The sequence below is a fragment of the Plasmopara halstedii genome (assembly GCF_900000015.1).
Source record: "Plasmopara halstedii genome assembly, contig: Scaffold_210, whole genome shotgun sequence".
Classification (NCBI taxonomy): domain Eukaryota; phylum Oomycota; class Peronosporomycetes; order Peronosporales; family Peronosporaceae; genus Plasmopara; species Plasmopara halstedii.
The window spans coordinates 22,711-41,900 of NW_020187131.1; the positions used below are offsets into that span (position 1 = coordinate 22,711).

Below are 19,190 nucleotides of genomic sequence, written 5' to 3' on the forward strand. Positions count from 1 at the left end.
GACCACATAGAACAAGCAAGGGATGTTGGTTTGAAAAAAAATGGTTATGCATGTGACGTGTTAATGCATCTGCTTTCCGCAGTTATTTATTTGCTTAATCAAAGTGGCTACATAATGGACACAGCCCACTTACGATTGATTGGACTTATCAGCTCGCGAATTGCTGGGCATGAAATGGAAGCGTTAGCGCAGATTGTTTCAACCAATTCGTGCGCGTGAACAGGGCGATCGCGTTGTAATTTATATGGTAGACTTTTTGTTTGGCTGATCAAGTTGATGCACTCGCGACGTTCAACAGTCCCTGGACAAAATATTGCTGCTTAATAATTCGATGAGCCGTAGTAACAAGTGCGGTTGCGAACACAAATGAATTTTACCAATAACTAGCTGACTTAGGACGACGTATTCCGCTAGATAATAGCGGCAGCTTCCACAGATAACAGGAGCATCCACTAGCGTTACTTCACACCCGAAAGCTGTCCTGCTGTCACCTCTGCTCATTCTGTGTGCTCGCCAACAGCTCCTTTTTCTATTGAGCTACTGTGAAAAGAGTAAGGATAAATCACACCCGTCGTGTGTTATTTCTTGGGGTTGCTTTGTTTGATGGATCAGATTTAGTTTGCAGTAAGACCTGTTTGCAGTGACAGGTTCCCGAAACAAGCCAGCCATATTTACGACAAAAATGGCGTGGTAGTTCAATTTATGGCACATTTATCACTAAGGTCAAATCTTAAATCGCTTAAAAATAAACAATTCCATTCAGCCCTTTGAATTTGATACCATCTCATTTTATTCATTTAAGCAGTGTATTCGATATTTAAGCGCCTACAGCAAATCTCTCAGGCAGCGCCGGAAGCTGTAGACGGCTTAGAAAGGGAGCGCAGCGAGCAGCATGTACCACGGAGGAGCTCGAGATTGCGGGGACAAGGTGCTTGAATTTGCTTTTTCATCGTCCTGTAAAAATTTTATAATCTCGTGTCTGTCTTCCATGCAATTCTCGATCTATTTGGCAACTCTACACAGAAACGCCAGCGACTGACGCCCCCACCGAACGAAGCGTGGATGAAGGCGATCATGAACAACGGGAAGAAGATAGATAGTTGTCATCCTGCATCGACAGTAACGTCTCGTGGGGTATTCTCGTCGTCGACTGTGGCTTGGCGGGGAAGAGCGCCGTCGGACTATTCTCGACCATCGATAAATCCGGGGCCGTTACAGTGTCATCACTACACTGCCGCATCAAGATTACAAGGGAAAATAGCAGAGCGCCCTTTTCCTAATCAGGCCAGACCAACAGAAAGCTCAGTGGGGACCCAAGGAAGAAGAGGGATTCAAGAAAAATTGACAGATGTAGCACAAGGGTTTCCGATAAGATCACCAGATATAATGTCTGGATATCAAGCAATGTCAGTGGCCGATCCTGGAATCTATCAGGAAAGAACAACTAAAGGCTCTGTAAGTCATCAAAATAGGACTTTGGATGGGGTTTATCAGAGAAGAATGATTGAGGCGCCAATAGATTATCAAAATGAAACGGCGAACGAAGCAGCCGCATACCCTAAAAGGCTTATATATGGTACTGTTCCTCCCGAGGAACAAATAGTAGTTAACCATACAGAAACGCAGCCATTTCAGAGCAGAATAACAGAGGCATCGACCTTAGACACGATGGCGAAGGAATACAAAAAAGACAAAAAGTTGCCTCTGAGAGTAGAAGAAATGCTGAGAGAACAGGTAAATTTGGACGAGTCGGATTTGCAAGACGCGTTTTCTGTGGCCATGGAAGACCTTATTCCAGAGAAAGAAGCCAACTTTGTGGCCAAGGGATTGTGCCATTTGTGTGGAATCAGCGAGTACCATTTTGTCCCTGTGGTGAATTTTTGCCCTCATGCGGACGAGCACCATTCATTGTGTCGAGAACATTTGCGTGGCGTATATAGAGTGCGCATGGAAGCTTTGTTTGTTGGTAGAAACGGATCGGCACCCAATCACCGCCTTTTACGATGCTTGATGTGCACTCGAGGCTGTCCGTGCTCCAAGTGCATCGCAGAAAGGGAACAGGATATACGAAAGTACAAGCGCTATCTTGTGGACACGCTGCATCGTAGCGGACAAGGTTCAGTCGTTGCGTTGAAGGACCATGCTGCTACTAAAGAGAATTCGAGGCCTAGAGCGGCAGTGCCGGATATTGAATCTCAAGGTCGACTGACTTATAGAGGCCATCCAAATATGAGTCCAAGCGATGATTATCAATATGCCCAATACACCCCTTCCACGGAATCAGACCTTCGACCCTCTTCTCAACGGAAAGAAGTGAGTAATGTCCAGTCAGAAAGCTTGTACGATGCACACACGCATGTGCACACACAGGACACTGAATATGAAAAGTCTACACCGATGGAGCAGAATTACCATGAAGAAGTTGCTTCTGATATGCAAGCTGAGCCAAAGTCTCCGCACCCCCCTGTTCCAAAACGTGCAGCTAAAGATACGTCTATGAGCTTGCGTAATGTGATGGCAGACAGTGCGCAAGCCTCTTATGCTCGTCTTTCCGGTCGAGTAACAGCACCTCTAGTTCACCAGGGCTCTGTGGAATCACCATCTGCTGCTACTGTACTAAATTGCGCCGAATCGGAAAAATCATTGGTACAACTGCTTAACTCATTAAACCAGGGTGGCAATACTGCAATCTCAACAGAAATGGATGCAAGCAGCCAGTCGAGCATGTACAACGTTCATCGCCAAAGTGAATTGCGCTCAGCTGCGAACGAAACTCAGGCTACAAATGAAAAAAGTGGGAACGCGCAAAATTCTGGCGACAAGGAATCAGAAATGTTTCCCCGAGCCTACCCTAGTCGTGTCCGGCGTCGAGAAGCTCGTCCGTATCAAGAACAATCATCCACCAGCTCCGATGAGTCGGATGGTATCTCGCGCCCTAACTTCACGAGTGCTGAGGCTCAATTTGTTGATGAGGTTTCGGCACAGAAGCCAACAACTAGCGATAATGTTGCCAGCAACAGTATGACTTCTCGTTGTTCGGCATCACTAGACGATGATGTTGTTGAGCGTGATGCAGAAACATATTCTAGTGATGAAAAACGGACCAAGCCTGGGTTAAAACTTAGTGTAAAGGTTCCCAGCCATGAAAAAAGTTCTTTGCACGTTGGCGCGAAGAAGGATACCCGTTTGGTGTCGACACCAACCTCGTCGACTCGTGGTCCAGGGCGTCCACGTAAACCTCTTGCATCAGGCGGATTGACACCTCCAGTGAAAAAGGTTGCACCACAAGTTGCATTACCCGCTAAGAAGAGAAGAGGTCGACCTCCTGGACGTACAAAGCAAGGAAAGAAAGCTGACCAAAAGACAGAGGATGAAGTTTATGATGCGGATCACGATGAAAAACGAGAGGAAAATGACAGTGAGTCGGATAGTGAACTGGACGCCAATTTGGATTTTTGTGAAGTTTGTCAAGGTGCTGGTGATCTGGTCTGCTGTGACAAATGTCCACGTTCCTACCACTTAAAATGTCTTCACGTGACAGAGAACGACCTGCCTGAAGGCAATTGGCAGTGCGATGAGTGCAAGAAGCCGTCGCGATTTGATGCTTATTCCACGGCTGTAGCCTCTGAAAAGACTTTGCTTGACAAATGTCTAAAAATTGTTGCATGTTTAAAGTCGCACCCGTTTTCAAAACCATTTCTAACACCTGTTGAAAACGTACCAATGTATACGCGGGTGGTAAAGCAACCGATGGATTTGTCAAAGATTGAAAACAAGTTGAAAAAAGGGGCGTACGTGGTTGATAGCTTCACAGTGACCTCTGGCGTGAAGGAAGTGAATTGCACGCAATTTGCTGACGATATTCGTCTCATGTGGTCAAATTGCAAGCTTTTTAATGACGACGGATCGGGAATTACGCGTGCAGCTGATATTCTTTCCGCGGGTTTTGAGCGTTTGTTTGACGAGTCCATAAAACCATTATTAACATTGTGAGGCGTTCGCTGTCATATTGGTGCTGTTCAGTCACTTGTGAGTCTTGTGAACAGTGCCAACTAACATTCGTATTGTCGGCAGTATTTCTCTAGGAGTATTCATATAAGCCGCAGTGCCGACTATTTTAAGTATGAGTTTAGTTGCTATTTTTATGTCTGGTTTTTACTTTGCGTCTAAAAGGAGCATTTCAGATTCTAAAGCTCAAATGATGGAACTTGCCTTGGACGAAGAAGGTGCTCAGGTGACAGCTGTGACTTCGTATGACCCAGCCTACCCACCAATAAATATACTGGACGGGTAAAATATATGCTAGAATTTCTATGGACAATCAGTGCGGCAATTAAATCACACTTTCCATGATGAGCAGTGAGCTATCTTCAAAATGGGTGACTACTGGAAGTTTTCCTCAAGAAATTGTCATCCAATTAGCAACAACAGCCTTGGTCGCTCGCGCTAAAGTCTGGACGCGGAATGTCAAGGAAGTTTTAGTCGAATCTTGTAGCAGCTTAGCCCCAACGAAATGGGACAAACTTTTTGACTTCAGTAAGAATTTGTTATTTTTATATTCGCCAACCTTTCTAATTCTTGTCAAGAGCTGAACAAGACAGAAGGCGAGATGCAGATTGTGAGTGAGAACATAAATCCGACGGATGCATCCTTTATCAAGTTAAAATTTTTGTCGGGCTGGAACGACTTCGCGGTTGTACATCGGGTTAGCGTGGAAGGCTCGGCTTCCCGACGATGAAGATATCTCAATTTACGCTAAGGTGCAGTCCCGATCGTTATTTTTTGCTAAAGAATGATGTAAGCGACTTCATTCCTGAGCGATCGACACTGTCTAGTTTGCTCTTCTTCTTTGTACTACTAGCACTCGATGGTGTCAGACGCTTGGGCCCGTTCTCGGTATTGTGACGCCTATCGAATCGCTTGAACGTGTCCTGCGAGACGAGCTTAGCTGTAGCTGTCACTTCCACAACTTCTATGCTACATAATAAAAAACATTAGCAACAAAATCTTGAAAGATTAGGAGAGAAATTGATTATACTTAAAGGAGTCGCGAAGAACTTCAACCCACTCCTCTGAAATATACTCGCCAAGAATTTTGATCGCTTCACGGTAATGTTTTGTGATATCCTGGGCCGCAGTCCTGTCCATATTCTGTTTCGTAAGACCTGGTAGAGTTATTTGTTCATCGATCGCTAAAACCTTGGCCCTAACATCCAGTTCGTGCTTGGCCAACACCACCGCCACCTTCTCTACTTTTGCCCTGAGCCAGCTCGTGACTTTGACCCTGTTAATTTTGACAAGAATATTTTCAACTCCATCTCCACTCCCAACAGAATGTACGTCGCAAAGCATTTCAATCATCTCTTGACGCAGTGTCGAGAGCTGTAGAAGCCACGTATTGCCGTCTCGTGCCAGTAAATCGTACAGCGGCGAAATTCGCGTGTGTTGCCCGGATAAAGCGTCTAAAAGTACAAAGTGTGCATCAACTGGCGAAAAGATCATCACTCCTCCATTTTCCATCACGAAGTTGCCGACGAACCAGCTGCGCGAGCCCTCGACGGGCTGTAGTTTCTGCAGCTCCAGAAGCTGACATTTGTTCTTGTCCAAAGCCAATTGACGCGATCGTCTAGAGTCTGCGCTGGGACGGGAAGTCCACGACACAATTGAAAGAAACGGATATTCTTGTGCATCCGAGTGAAAGCGCTCTAAGTTGACAGACGTTGATAGTGTCGATGGCACCAGCGCCACCAACTTGCGCCCCATGACCCACCAAAATACATTAATTTCTCAAAAAATTCTTATCCTATGTACAATTGGTGTTTTTTGCTTGCGCCATTCACGAGCAAGAGCCACTATGGGGAAGAAAGCTGATCCCAAGCAAAGCTCCATCAAGTAAGCTGAATTTAATCTGAATTTGCATTGACTGGTGATATATGTCTATTTGTGTGTAATGCTTCAAGGTCATTCTTTGGAGCAAGGGTATCTTCACCAACAAAGAAGCGAAAACCTGCAGAAGCCAATGTGGAGAACCCCACTCAGTCACCTGTGAAGCCGTCAAAAGTGGAGAAAAAAAGAAAGGTGGAAAAAAATAGCGGGGTAAACGAGAAGAAATTGGAGAAAACGCCTGAGGACGTTGGGGCTCAAGCAGAGAGAAAAGTAGAAGTGGAGGAAGAGGAGAAGGAAGAAGAGCAAGAAGAAGAAAAGGAGAGTAGGATCAAGATTAAACGTAAGTGCCAGTAAAGAGAATAAAGAAGAAATGATTGTTTCCCTCACTGGCTTTTTTGCAGCTGGTCGACGTCGATTGCGTCAACGCGTCGTTCGAGGAGAGCACGAAGACAGTGACAGTGATTTCAATCTTTCCTATAGCACTAGCAAAACGAAAAGAAAGGAAATACCGACAGAAAAGAAATCAGAGATGTTTATCTCGGAGAAAGTGAAAAGAGCCTCAAAGGAAAAGAGCTTAAATTATGGTCGGGAGACAAAGCAGCAGATGAAGGAGAACGCAGAAAAGATTACATTTAATATCGTCGAGGCTAAAGAGAAAAAATCTATTCAGGTCGAAACTATCGGAGTTCAGGCAGGAAAGGAGGAGGGAAAGCCAAGATTAGATGCTGTGGCTTTTGAAGCATCAAAAGCGAGCTCTTTCATTACAGACTTAGGTCGAAAATCTGAGACAAAATTGACCACGGCGGATGACAAGATGGAATTACATACTGATGGCAAAGTTATTGTCAAGGACTCATTTGGAACGCACGAAGGCCACTGTGACGAAGAGCAGGAAATTCAGTACTCTGAGCTGGCACACTTATTTGCCAAGATTGAACAGGTTACAGGCCGTCTTATTATTCAAGATTTGTTAACGGCGTTTTTCCGCAGCGTAATTCTTCGTTTCCCACACGATCTCTTATCATGCATATATCTATGTGTCTGTGTGGATCTGGCGCCACCCTTTGAAAATCTCAAGATTGGAATCGGTGACGCTATTTTGATGAAGGCAATTGGTGAAGCAACGGGTGCAAATCTCAAATTCATTAAGGAAATGTATCACAAAGAAGGTGATCTTGGAAAGGTGGCGCAGAATGCTCGATCAAAGCAGAAGACATTGTCATTTACGTCGCTAAAACCTGCGACTAGTAGAGGTTGTGGACTCACTGTGCAGCATGTGTACAAGCAGTTTGTTAAGATTGCAAAGATGACTGGCAGCAACTCGCAACAACAGAAGTGTTCAATCATCAAAGGTTTGCTTGTAAAGTGCGAGAAAGAAAAGAATGACCAAGGCGCGCAGTCTGCTGAAGGCGCTAAGTACATTATTCGTGGTCTTCAAGGCAAACTCCGAATCGGACTTGCGGAAAAATCAATTTTGATGGGTTTAACTTACGCGTTTATGACAGACAAAGAGCTAAAGGACAAGGAGAAACAACAGGAAGCTCTCGCCTTTGTTAAGAAGGCGTTCGCTGAGTGTCCTAGTTATAATGCGTTGGTTGCAGCGTTTTACGATATTCAGAAGCAAGTTCATACCGCCCCTTTCATTCGTGTCAGAGACTTCATAGAGGTAGCTGAAAAGTGCGTTCTGACGCCAGGCACGCCCGTGTCGCCAATGCTGGCACAACCTACAAAAGCGTATGCAATGGTGTTTGATCGCTTTGAAGGAAAATCTTTCACCTGTGAGTATAAGTACGATGGTGAACGTGCACAGATCCATATCCTTCGAAGCGGAGAAATTGCCATATTTTCGCGAAACTTCGAAAATTCCACCGAACGATTCCCCGATGTCAAGCTGGCGATCTCGAATGCTGCCAAGAGAAACGTCATTATCAGCTGTATTATCGATGCAGAGGTGGTCGCCGTAGATCGTTCCACAAACAAGCGCCTGCCTTTCCAGACTTTAAGCACACGCTCTCGAAAGGTATATTGATTCTTATTATTGTAAATCTTTTCTCATATTGAAATCCTTTTACGCTGATGACAGAACGTCAAATTGGAAGATATCAAAGTTCCTGTCTGCATATATGCGTTTGACTTGCTATATCTGAATGGTGAATCTTTCCTTGGTACTTCGCTGGCAAAACGACGTGAAAAGCTACGTGATATATTTGAAATTAAGCTCGGTGACTTTGAATTTGCTTCTTCGATAGACGTTGAGGATGGCGTCAATATGACGGACAACCCAGAGGCGATGGAAGAAGCAGTTAACAAGGTCCGCAACTTTTTGGAGGAAGCTGTACGTGAAAACTGTGAAGGTCTGATGGTGAAAACCTTGAAAAAGGAGGCTACGTATGAACCCGCGAACCGCTCTCACAAGTGGCTAAAGCTGAAGAAGGATTATCTGGACGGGATTGGCGATTCAGCTGACTTGGTCCCGATCGGTGCGTTCTATGGTCGTGGCAAGCGTACTGGAGTCTATGGCGCGTACTTGCTGGCGTGTTTCGATCCTGACACGGAAATGTACCAACCAATTACGAAGCTGGGGACGGGTCTGTCTGACGAAGTGCTCAAAAAGTTTTACGACCAATTAAAAGAGAAGGTCGTGAACAAACCGCCAAACGATTACGCCATCATTGAAGGCATAAAACCTGATGTTTGGTTCGAAGCAAGCTGTGTATGGGAGATCCTAGGTTCGGACCTTTCGATTTCGCCCAAGTACACAGCAGCAATTGGTCTTGTGGCTAAAGATAAAGGCATTTCACTGCGATTCCCTCGCTTTATCCGCATTCGTGACGATAAGGAGACGACACAGGCGACCAGTTCCGCTCAGGTAAATAATTTAAAAATGTCGCTTTGTGATTTGGTACTTACTAATGGTTACCGTTGTGGCTATCATCAAGATTGCCGAACTGTATCGGGCCCAGGGCCTTACGACGGTAGCCAATGGTGAAGACGAAGAGGACGATGACATGCTGATATAGAACCAAATTGGAACTAATTGCGAACGAAAAGATACTTTTATTCTTTCTCATAATTTGTTATGTCGTTGCTAATTCCGGGCAAGAGAGTATTTAACAGCAAAGTCAGCCAAGAAACGTCGAGATGCAGACCCTAATAATAAAGGTACAAGGTTGGCAACGTAGCCCTTCCATATATATACTAAAGCATGGAGCTCAGAGGACGCCGACGGCACGATCAACAACGACTTTTAGTCGAGTTGGAGCAAAATGACTCTCTGTATCCGTGGGAAAAAGCAGATGAAAGCAAGAGAATAAACTCAACCAGAAACGCAAACCGTAGCCGACCGCTCAATCCCAGCTATGGCAACCATGTCAGCACCGTATCAACGCCACCTTATCAGCCACGAGGATTTCGAGACACAGCAACAAAGCCGCATGCAGAGCGTCGGACGCAGCAGCTTGATGTCAAACGCTTAAGCTCAAAGCAATCGAAGAAAGATGTATTTGGAATTAATAGGGACTCAAAACTTCCGCGCTATCAGCAGCATTGTGCACAGCAAGCTGCTAGGTTGTCTTTGGCACAACCATCGGCGGCTCAAGTTATGATCAAGGCGATTCGACAAAACATTGACTTACGTGATCAAGTGATGGCGCGATTACATCAGGGCCTGATGGGAGAGCTGCCTCTGCATCGGGTACCGCGCTTGGAGGATAACTTACCGCGCTTGGGGGATAACTTCCCGCGACAAATTATAACATTGCTTAACAGGATGCGCAGTCTGTCTCTGAGTTTGGTGGAGGCCGTCGTGTATTTGAGCAGCGAATTAAGCAACTTTGACGCGGATACCTCCGATTACGTACACGACACTTTACACAAAGAATTTTACCCCTATTTGCTACAAATGGCGTCATGTAATACCAAGTCTCTCACGTGCTGCTCTCCCCAGCTACAGCAATTATTTGTAGACTTTCAGGCTAGCTTGACGCGAAACCCATTTCTGGATGGTTTGTCGCTGGACTCGTCCGAGATATTATTGTGTTCTTGCCATCAAAGCATGTCGTCTAGTGGTTTATTCTGCTCAGCTTCGTCTCTAACATCGTCACGCTTGCGATCTTTGACACAGAAACTTGCATTTTTTGCACTTCAGACGCAACGATACCTTCCAAGCTGGCAAAACTTACCAGCAGAGCGAGTGGTTGCGGCGTTGCTTCATCTACTGGATGTGGAAGCCTATTTAACTGCCAACCCAATTCTGCCAGGGTATCTCAATTCGCACAATAGCCACGGAGATTACTTGCATCGTTCCACCCAGATGGAGTACGGACATGACGATGGAGTTTTGGAAAATGAAAGCATACAACGGCGGTATTCTCATGTTCTACATGAGGAAGGCGATCAATTTGCAAGCGGAATACCCGTGATAAATGCTTGGGCTGGTTCACCAACAGCGAAAATGTCAGGGCCGTCCGAATATAGTCCATCAAAACTACGAGAATCAATGAAACAGTCGTCTTGGCGAGAAGATGACTCAAATCAATTAAACAAGAAAGATGTGATGTCATCTGCAATTAGACTGCCGTTTCCTACACAATTCAACATTTCTGATAATACGGGCAAACACGAAGACATCAAGTTATTTGACGAAGGTGAAAGGAAGTCAAGTCTCGTAAATCAAGCTCTGCTCTCTAAACGCACGATATATGCGACGCAGGAGAACGAAACAGACAGATCCTTTTCTTCAGCATGGATTCAACAATCTCCCGGTCCTAACTTTGATCGAAAAGATTCACTCCGGAATGGTTTTGCTACATTCACGTCGACAGAAACTTCAACTGATAGTCTTGATCTGAATCAAACTAGAGTGGTGTTGCCATTACCCTCGCTAGATTTGAATACAAGTGCTAAAGTCACGTTGGATCGATCTGGTATTCAAAAGAATCTTAGTCGCAAAAAGACGGGAAACATCGATGCCGGTACTAAAATGAGTCGAGCAAGCTCATTAGATGAGGATAAAATGGAGAGGTCAAAGAGCATTACAGAGTATGATGAGTTTTGTCGTGCTCGCGAACGAATTGATGAGGAGACAAAGCTATCCGTTTTGGTGAACAGACACGCATTTTCGCCAGAAGTGAGACCTGCAACAAAAACATTTAGGTCGATAAAAGCTTTGGATTCTATTGAGCCTACTGACGCTTCAGCTGGAGAAAGTAACGCTGCTTTATCAGTCAATTACGGTACAGCGACAGATTACGAGGACGGATGTGGATGCGACTTTGAGTACTCGTCTGACGCGGCATTATCCGGTATTGCGATGGTATTGCAGATGCTGCCGGATTTTTCCCTCTTCACTTCAACGCCTTTGCCAGTTGTTGAAGAAGTGGAATTCAAAAACGATGTGCGAAATATTGAAGGCGAAAATGGAATGCTGTGCACAGCGAACGAGCAAAAATTAGTTTTAATCGACAGTGCTGTCATGGATAGCGCATATACTCCACCGTTGATTGCTAACGTGGACCCAATACCGACGTCCAGGACGCTTGCACCAATCGTGAATGGCGGCATATTAGGAAATTGTGTATATGAATTGGAAGATGTCGAACAGAAAGCGGATTTGCTCAAATCAGATATCGACGAGTTCGCCTATACGTCAGAATCAGCAATCTCGAACATTGCTATGGCCTTAAGTTTATTGCCGAGTGTCTTGAATCATCAAGTTTGTTCCGTTTCAGCAAAGGAAGCAGACATTCAGTCGAGGATAGATTCGTTCAAGAATACCACGTATCAATCAATAGATACTAGACCAATGCAACTTCAGCAAACGCCAAGAGTCGACGAAGCGGCAAATGTATCGATTGAGTATAACGCACAAAAGTACTCTTTTTCGCCTAGTCTACGCAGCATCGGTGGAAAAAATTCAGGTACTTCATTCTGCAGCGAGACTTCTGCCGTCGACGACAGCGTTGCGGCAAAAACATCGCCTGCTCCATCATATAGCGCAAATTTTGCTGCGTTGAGCTGCGTTGATGCCGAAGCATCCGACTTAAAACGCATCTTTGCGCTTTGTCAAGACATTCAGGTGACTGCGCTTGATATGAGTCGGTGGATCTCTCAACAAGAATTCGAGGATAATATGCGTTCGCTGGCGCGGCCATTTCTGTCGGTTACGAGTTACTCGTCACCGTGTAGGCCCTGTTCAGATGATGCTGTCAGATTCTTAGAGTCCGAACTGAAGATGCTGCGACGAAACTTGATATGCTGGAAAAAATGGATTGTTGATCATCAAAGTGCAAAGTCAACGGTTCGTAGAGTAGTGGCAACGCGAAAAGTCCAAACTTTTGTTCTTCTGCACCACATTCGGCACGTTCAAAATCAAGCTGAGAAGGAGAATAATCTTCGGTCTAATCTTGCGTCGCGGATACAGCGCAATTGGAGAATTAACAGGTACAACAGAGATGTGTCGAATCGTAAAGTTGCTTTTTGCGCTGTTAATCTGGCGTTCCGCCGTGTTGTTTTCTTTGTTGGTATATCACGACGACGACGTCAACGTGAACACTGTAAGGAGATAGTTGTGCGGTGGTGGAGACACGAACGGTCTCGTATCAAAAAGAAGAAACTAAGGCGGGAAAAAGCGGTTAGAGATCAGGACCGACGCGCAAGAGCTGAAAGGAACATTTATAACTTTTTAAAGGAAGTTTTACTTCGACGAAAGCTAATAGCAACGCAGGAATTGGCGAACAAGAGATTTTTTGAAAAGAAACGTAAATGGAATAATGCGAAGCGACAGATGAAGAAGAAATTGAAACTCGATGGTAAACATCGTATTGATCTTATTGCCGATTTGGATGCACAATTTGCAGATCTCGCGCGCAAGTATAAACAGTCTGAATACGAGCGACAAGCCTTACTCACGCATCATGAACGCTTTGTATGTCAACAGCAGCAAGCAGTCGAGATACGACGTAGACGGCTTGCAGCACTCAAGATCCAGATGTTTTTTCGAGTTTCTGTTTTTCACGAAAAGCTCCTTCGAGTGGAAGCACAGAGAAAAAAGTACGTTGTTGAGCTTCAAAAAGAGCACTTAACGAAGGCCAGGCGGAATTTTCAGATTCAAAAGCAACACACAACAACTCGAACGCAGGTGCGCGTGTTGAAGCGAAAAATTGATCGAATGACTCAAAATGCCATTTATACTGACACACAACACAACCACGTCGTTCAAAATTATCGCGAGCAAGAAAGAATTACTCGTGAGCATGTCGCTCGACAGAAGGTGAAAGGTTTTCTAGTCTATCGGATGGTTGTACGAAGAGCAAACCGCGAATGCCAAATGCTCTTGCGTGATCAAGCACAGTTACGAGCAGAAGTGGCTGAGATTGATGTTATGCTTTGTGAAGATCAGCGGGAGCAGCAGAGAGCAGCGTTTTTGATTGTGTCAGAGCTAAAGCAACGCTTGCTTGAAATCGAAGTGCGACTAGAGATTTTGCAAACTCAACTGGCTGCAGAGAAGGAGGAGGCAGCTCGGCAAGCAACAAAAGCTCCAGAGCACAGCAAACTTCAAGCCTTTATGCATCAGATATTGTCGTGGGGGGCCACGCACCTTCAGCTTACCGAGCTGCGGAAGGAAATTGACGCAGTAAGAGTGCTAGCAGCGGTTGAAATGGCTGAAGAGAAAAAGAAACAGCGTGAAGAGATTGACGCGAAGATACGAGAAATTACCTCAATCAAGGCGACAAGCGTCATCCAGCGGTACACTGGTCAGAAACGGACTTTCAAAACAGCTGAAATGATGCGAACACAGCTCGAGCACGAAACATTGAAGCAACAAGCTATTGCCGAGCGCAGTCGAGCACAGGTCGTGCAACTCATTCTCGATGTCAAATTACTGACAGAGCGCGAGACTATCAGTGGTATTACACAAGGCCTACACGGCATGATGCAGGTGTGCAAGATGCAAGCTCACAAATTTTTCACACTAAAGCAGCTTCAAAATGACCATTTCGCACGCATTATTCAACGAGTCTGGCGACGACGTCAGCACAAGCATAAATGGCAAGAAACAGCTTTGGTGAGCATAAATGAAAATAAGCGAAAACAAAATTTTGTTCATAAGATCCAGGTCGGGTGGCTCAAGTCCTTTCAAGTGCGACGCAGACGGCGTGACCAGCAACTTGTTTTCGATGCGCACTTGGACAAAACTTGTATTCAAACCCATGTCCGCAAAATTCAGTGCACATGGCAATGTCGGGCTCAGCGTAAGGGAGAGCAACGGCGCATTTCGATACAAAATCCGGAGTTTATTTACCAGGAAACAAGCGTTCGAAAAATTCAAAAGATTTGGAAGCAATACTATCAATACGGGCTGGCACGAAGACACGTTAAGCGGCTGGCGCATGACGCGCTGATAAAATTAATTTGCTTACATGCCAACGCACGTAAGATCCAGAGAACGCTGAGACGTTGGGCTCAATCTGAGCTGAAACAAAGTCAGCAGCAGCAGCCGGCGCGTGAAGAGCGCACCGAATTAATAATTTATCGATTTAGTTTGAGCGAGATTCAGCAGAGATGGGGATGTTGGATGGACATCACAAAAAAGCACGAAGAACGCCATGTTGCTCATCATTGTGTGTATATAAATGTTGTGCGCCTTCAGCGGTGGTGGCGAAGAGTGCGGCAGAATTCGAGGGCAAAAGCTACAAAGGACCGTATCGTGCGGAATGCTTGTGCTCAAGTTATAAAAAAAAAGTGGAGACATTGGCATCGTATGCGAGTAGCTCAATGCGAAGCACGAAGGCAGTACGAAATGGAAAATCTTGAAACTATATCCAGCAAACGGATACAAAACGTCTGGAGACGATGGCATAAAATGAATGTCGAACGGAAACAAAAAGTGAATAATGAGTATATATTCGCGACTATGTTGCAGCAGAAAAGTTCCGAAGAATTCGCTCTTCGAAATAGAGAGGGAGTTGAGCGTAAACAAAGTATCCAAGAGCTGCGGGTACAGAAGTCAGGACTTCGAAGGCACCTTGCTGAAGAAGCAAGACGATCTAAGCAGCGGGCTATAGAAAATTGGCGTGTTAGCTCCGCTTTGTTGCTCCAGCGAAAATGGAAGATAGCGCATCACAAACGAATACAGGAGGAGCAAATCGCCAACGAAAATGAAGAGCAGCTACGTCAGCGCAGTGCTATTAATATTCAAACGTTTTGGCGTAAGAAGCAGGTGCAGATGAAAGTACAACTTCGGATTGAACGTTTGAAAGACCTTCACGACACAAGATTAGTAGCAAACCAGCGGAATTGGAGCAGCCGGCACTACGGAAATGAAATGGAACGTCAGAAGATTCAGCACAGACAAGTCACAGCTGTGCTAGTAATTCAAACGATGTGGCTCAAGTGGCATCGTGTATTGAAGAAAGGCATCGAGCGGGGACTTTTTCGAATGGAACGAGACAAAATTTCCATCCAGATTCAACGAAATTGGGAAGTATCACAACAGCGACGAAAAATGGTTAGAGAACATCCTCGCAATCGGGAAAATTTTAATGCATTGATAATTCAGAAGAACTGGAGGTGGTTGCGGTACCGTTACTTTGAGCGACCAAGCAAGATTAACAATATGGCATCACAAAAAGTAAGAAGTGGTGTGGAAGCAGAGCTAAAGGCTGTACAAGATGATCAATCATATCACGTAAAGTTAAGTATCAAGGAAGTCCTTGGTCAACGTATTGTTCGAGCAGCCAAGAGGTATTTAAAGAATCAACGGGAAATCAAAGCTGCAACTAAGATCAAGACAGTGTGGAAGAAAAAAGTGTGTCGAAGCCAGTATATGCAGCTGCTTGAGGAAAAACATGCAGAAGAAGCTCGCCAGTATCAATTAAAGCTATCAGTCGTTGCAGCTAAAGTACAAGCATGTTGGCAACAATGGCATGGTGGGCTCCGTCATGCAAAGCGAGCAGCTGTGAAAAACGAAGAGCTTCACCTGATTCACGAGGCGAAAGCTTTGGAGCGAAAGCTGGCCGCGGCAAAACGCACGCTGGCTGCAAAACGAATACAAAGATCTTTGGCTTCTCGGAAGCGTTTGACTGTCTCTAAAGGTGTCTCCTCCAGCGAAATCGCAGGCAACTTCGATCCATCTAAAGACAAAGAGGATATAGAGGCATTGAAAGAGCCAGTCTTCGAGCTCACAGAAGGAACAGTGGATCAGTCACAGATGGAATGCGAAAGTGATGATGAAGCGCTCAACGTTTTAAAGAAGGATATAGCTCGTACGACTATCACGTGGATCGTCGAAGACTGGAGCCACCGCCACCTGCCGCACATACTATCGCGTAGTGTGAATCAGATATATTTTTGTCACGAGGCTGCAATTGTGCTTCAAAAGTGTTTTCGAAGCTATCAAAGACGTCAACAGCTCCAAATTTATTTTCAGCATGAATGCGTATGTAGTTTACAGAATTCGGACACAAAAGCCGACAGTGTTTATCTACACTTTTACTTGAAACAGGCTCGTGCGTGGCTCGCTTGGGACGTTCCTCAGTCATCCAGTGCCGTATTTTGTAATGGAGGACACTTTGCTCTTTTGCGTCTTCGTTTCGACTCGCAGCTGACACGTAAGTTGTTGCAAATGTTTGAGCCAAATAATCATTATCCAACGTCCAAAATTCTTGAGGTTTTGCGTGCAATTGCAATTGATGCTGTGCCGATTTTTCAATCTCCAGTCTGCTTGGAAGATAATGACAATCCGAAGCAGGGATTGCGCTACCACGTTGTTGGAGAACTGGAACTTCCCCAGTTTGTTCTTCAGCTTCAACAGATGGAACACGATTTTGTTCGGAATCAGCATCTCATGAACATCGCTATAGATTCTAAATTATCGTCGCTTTCATCATCGAACTCAAAATTGATGACTTTGATGGCACCATCGCCCTCGTCGCAGAGCGCAAAGGAGAAAGTAACAATTTTTGATGTGATTAAAATTGCATCCGTAGAAGATGCATTGTGTCTACAGCAAAATGGAGTAGATATGTGGACACTTGAGGTGAAGACGCAGCGCAATGCTTTGCATTTGCTGTCGTTTTCAAAAGGGAGTGATTCTTCTCGCTTGAAGCTGCTGGATTTTCTACTTAACTGTGCTGGTCTCATTAATGTTAACGCTTTGGATTGCAACGGTGATACACCATTGATGTTATATGCGTCACATGGGCATCTCGGTTTGATGCAAAAACTGCTACGAAACGGAGCTAATGTACACGTTACCAACAAAAGCGGCCAAAACTTGCTGCATCAAGCCTGCGAGAACGACCAAGTTGAAATCTGTGGATTCTTGCATCAACTTATGCTTAAAGACTCGATTGCAGCGAATCTGCCGACAGCAAACACGATTTCACTGTCGGTATTAACGGCTCAATCACTCCACACTCCGGATAAAACCGGGCGTTTTCCTTTGCATTATCTTGTTGAGAAGGGATTTGTCGAATGCGCGAAGCAACTAATGGTCCATATAGAAGCTCATCGCGATTGGAACCGCATGCTACAAGCTCAGAGAAATTCAGACGGTCGAACGGCGTTGCACCTTGCTGTTCGAACGCATAATGTAGCCATGACAGCGCACCTGCTGACTATTGACGGTGATACCGATGTCAATACGTACGATTACTTGCATCGATCGCCGCTACACTATGCGGTCGAATCACCTGCTGCGCTATCGCAAATTTCTCATTTGATACAACGCGGAGCAATTGTAAATGTAGCGGACGAAAGAGGCGACACGCCGCTACACTGGGCGGCGTTTTCTGGCCGTTTAGCTGTGACGCAGAAGTTGCTGTCGCTTGGTGCAGATTCAACACTGACCAATAGCGACTGGGAGACTCCCGCTCAAATTGCTGCAGCCTTTGGCCAGCTGGATTGCATGCAACTGATCCTTCGAGCTCAACAAGAGTTGAGCGCTGATACGGCAAGTGATCAAATGCTGCAACAGATCAAGCTTTCACCTAATGACGATTTTGGTTTGCTGGAAGTAGAGGAACCTGCCAGCAACCTTTATCGACAAGCCTCAACTCGATCTTCTGCCTATAACGATGATGATGCTGCTGCTAAAAAAAAATTCAGTGCAGACCAGGCTTATGAACGTTACTGGGAAGAACTGCATCAAGATGTTCAACTTGTCGAAGAAAGTGGGCAGTTTTCATCGGATGACGAACCGGAGTCTAGTTCGATTGCTTAGCTCAATGCGGTAAAAATGAAGTGGTGAAATTTTTTTGTATACGCAATAATATTATCATGGCAATTGCACAACATCAGGCCAATACCAATCGTGCACCTGGTCAAATCTCACAAATAATGGACAGCCAGCGACCAAAATAAAGAATTCGGCTCGTGCACGCGCGCCTTGAGTGACTGACGTTGTGATACAGACGACAGTGGCAGACCAACACAATGGCTACTAAGACGTGTGTTGCCTTTAAGTGAGACCATGTTGACTCATGCACCCGGCAGGTGTATATGCAACGAAAAAAAACTGCGTGGTGTTATAATTTGGCATGATCAATAGTGCAGACCGCCTACGTCTTTAGCAAAAATGGCGCTTTCGACGCAGAGTTAAAGAAATACGAGCAGTACGTACGATGATATCATCCACATCCTTGTGGTCGTTGAGCTCCTAAACGGGTAGTTGCGGATTCTTGCCAATCTCTAGAAAGTCTCTTACGTTAAAGAATTCTGATTCTTTCAAGACTGAGACATGCAGCTCTCCGGCCTGCAATTTGTCTCAAGCGCAAAGCGGGCGGCAATGACTATGATTGCCAGCCCCGCGAGATGTCCATGCCATGCTTGTTGAACATCTGCCAAGCTGCGGGTGCACCCTCTTTCGATAACCTATAGTTTGTAATTGTAAACAGGGCGCGTAGAACAAAGCTATTTTTCAAAGTACAACGCACTAGAAACAGACCCTGACAACTACTTATGTCCAGAGCTATGTGCGAACCATCAAATGATAGAGTGCTGACGAAGAATGGCCTACTGATTAAACTGCTCGAGAAATGTTTTGGATTCAAATGAGCAAGCAGTTTACTTCAATAGATACTCACCGATCTAGAGGTCAGCATGTGTATTTGTTTTGCTAAAATTTCCACCTTGCAGTGCTGGCCAAAAATATGTAGCCATGACCTAATTCTCAAATTTTCATGTCAATTTTCAGCGAAATACCCTAAAACCACTATTGAGACAAAGAGCTTCCGGAGCATATCATTTTTTTTTCACAGACAATTTTTCGTTGCGGAGATCAAGAAGCGACCATCACTCTGACC

The 19,190-nt window shown here is 45.1% G+C and overlaps 5 protein-coding genes across 5 annotated transcripts; 3 read left to right on the forward strand and 2 right to left on the reverse strand.

Moving 5' to 3' along the window:
• Positions 1–892: 892 nt before the first annotated feature.
• Positions 893–4,738, forward strand: PHALS_03238 (hypothetical protein PPTG_04771; the record flags this gene model as incomplete). Its single annotated transcript, XM_024721864.1, has 6 exons — positions 893–928; positions 1,024–3,943; positions 4,107–4,121; positions 4,185–4,290; positions 4,361–4,536; positions 4,587–4,738. The coding sequence occupies 6 exons, from the start codon at positions 893–895 to the stop codon at positions 4,736–4,738; spliced, it is 3,405 nt and encodes a 1,134-aa protein (XP_024572998.1).
• Positions 4,739–4,775: 37 nt separating this feature from the next.
• Positions 4,776–5,763, reverse strand: PHALS_03239 (Uncharacterized conserved protein; the record flags this gene model as incomplete). The annotated part of the gene is made up of 2 exons (XM_024721865.1): positions 4,776–4,977; positions 5,039–5,763. The coding sequence occupies 2 exons, from the start codon at positions 5,761–5,763 to the stop codon at positions 4,776–4,778; spliced, it is 927 nt and encodes a 308-aa protein (XP_024572999.1).
• Positions 5,764–5,854: 91 nt separating this feature from the next.
• Positions 5,855–8,906, forward strand: PHALS_03240 (ATP-dependent DNA ligase I; the record flags this gene model as incomplete). Its single annotated transcript, XM_024721866.1, has 5 exons — positions 5,855–5,892; positions 5,961–6,226; positions 6,288–7,906; positions 7,970–8,755; positions 8,826–8,906. 5 exons carry the CDS (start codon positions 5,855–5,857, stop codon positions 8,904–8,906), a joined length of 2,790 nt encoding a protein of 929 aa, XP_024573000.1.
• A 185-nt stretch (positions 8,907–9,091) lies between these two features.
• PHALS_03241 (ankyrin repeat domain protein) lies at positions 9,092–18,109 on the forward strand (the record flags this gene model as incomplete). The annotated part of the gene is made up of 3 exons (XM_024721867.1): positions 9,092–16,324; positions 16,391–16,496; positions 16,605–18,109. The coding sequence occupies 3 exons, from the start codon at positions 9,092–9,094 to the stop codon at positions 18,107–18,109; spliced, it is 8,844 nt and encodes a 2,947-aa protein (XP_024573001.1).
• A 237-nt stretch (positions 18,110–18,346) lies between these two features.
• Positions 18,347–18,989, reverse strand: PHALS_03242 (uncharacterized protein; the record flags this gene model as incomplete). Its single annotated transcript, XM_024721868.1, has 6 exons — positions 18,347–18,403; positions 18,509–18,544; positions 18,679–18,759; positions 18,822–18,840; positions 18,905–18,912; positions 18,972–18,989. 6 exons carry the CDS (start codon positions 18,987–18,989, stop codon positions 18,347–18,349), a joined length of 219 nt encoding a protein of 72 aa, XP_024573002.1.
• Between the last annotated feature and the right edge of the window lie 201 nt (positions 18,990–19,190).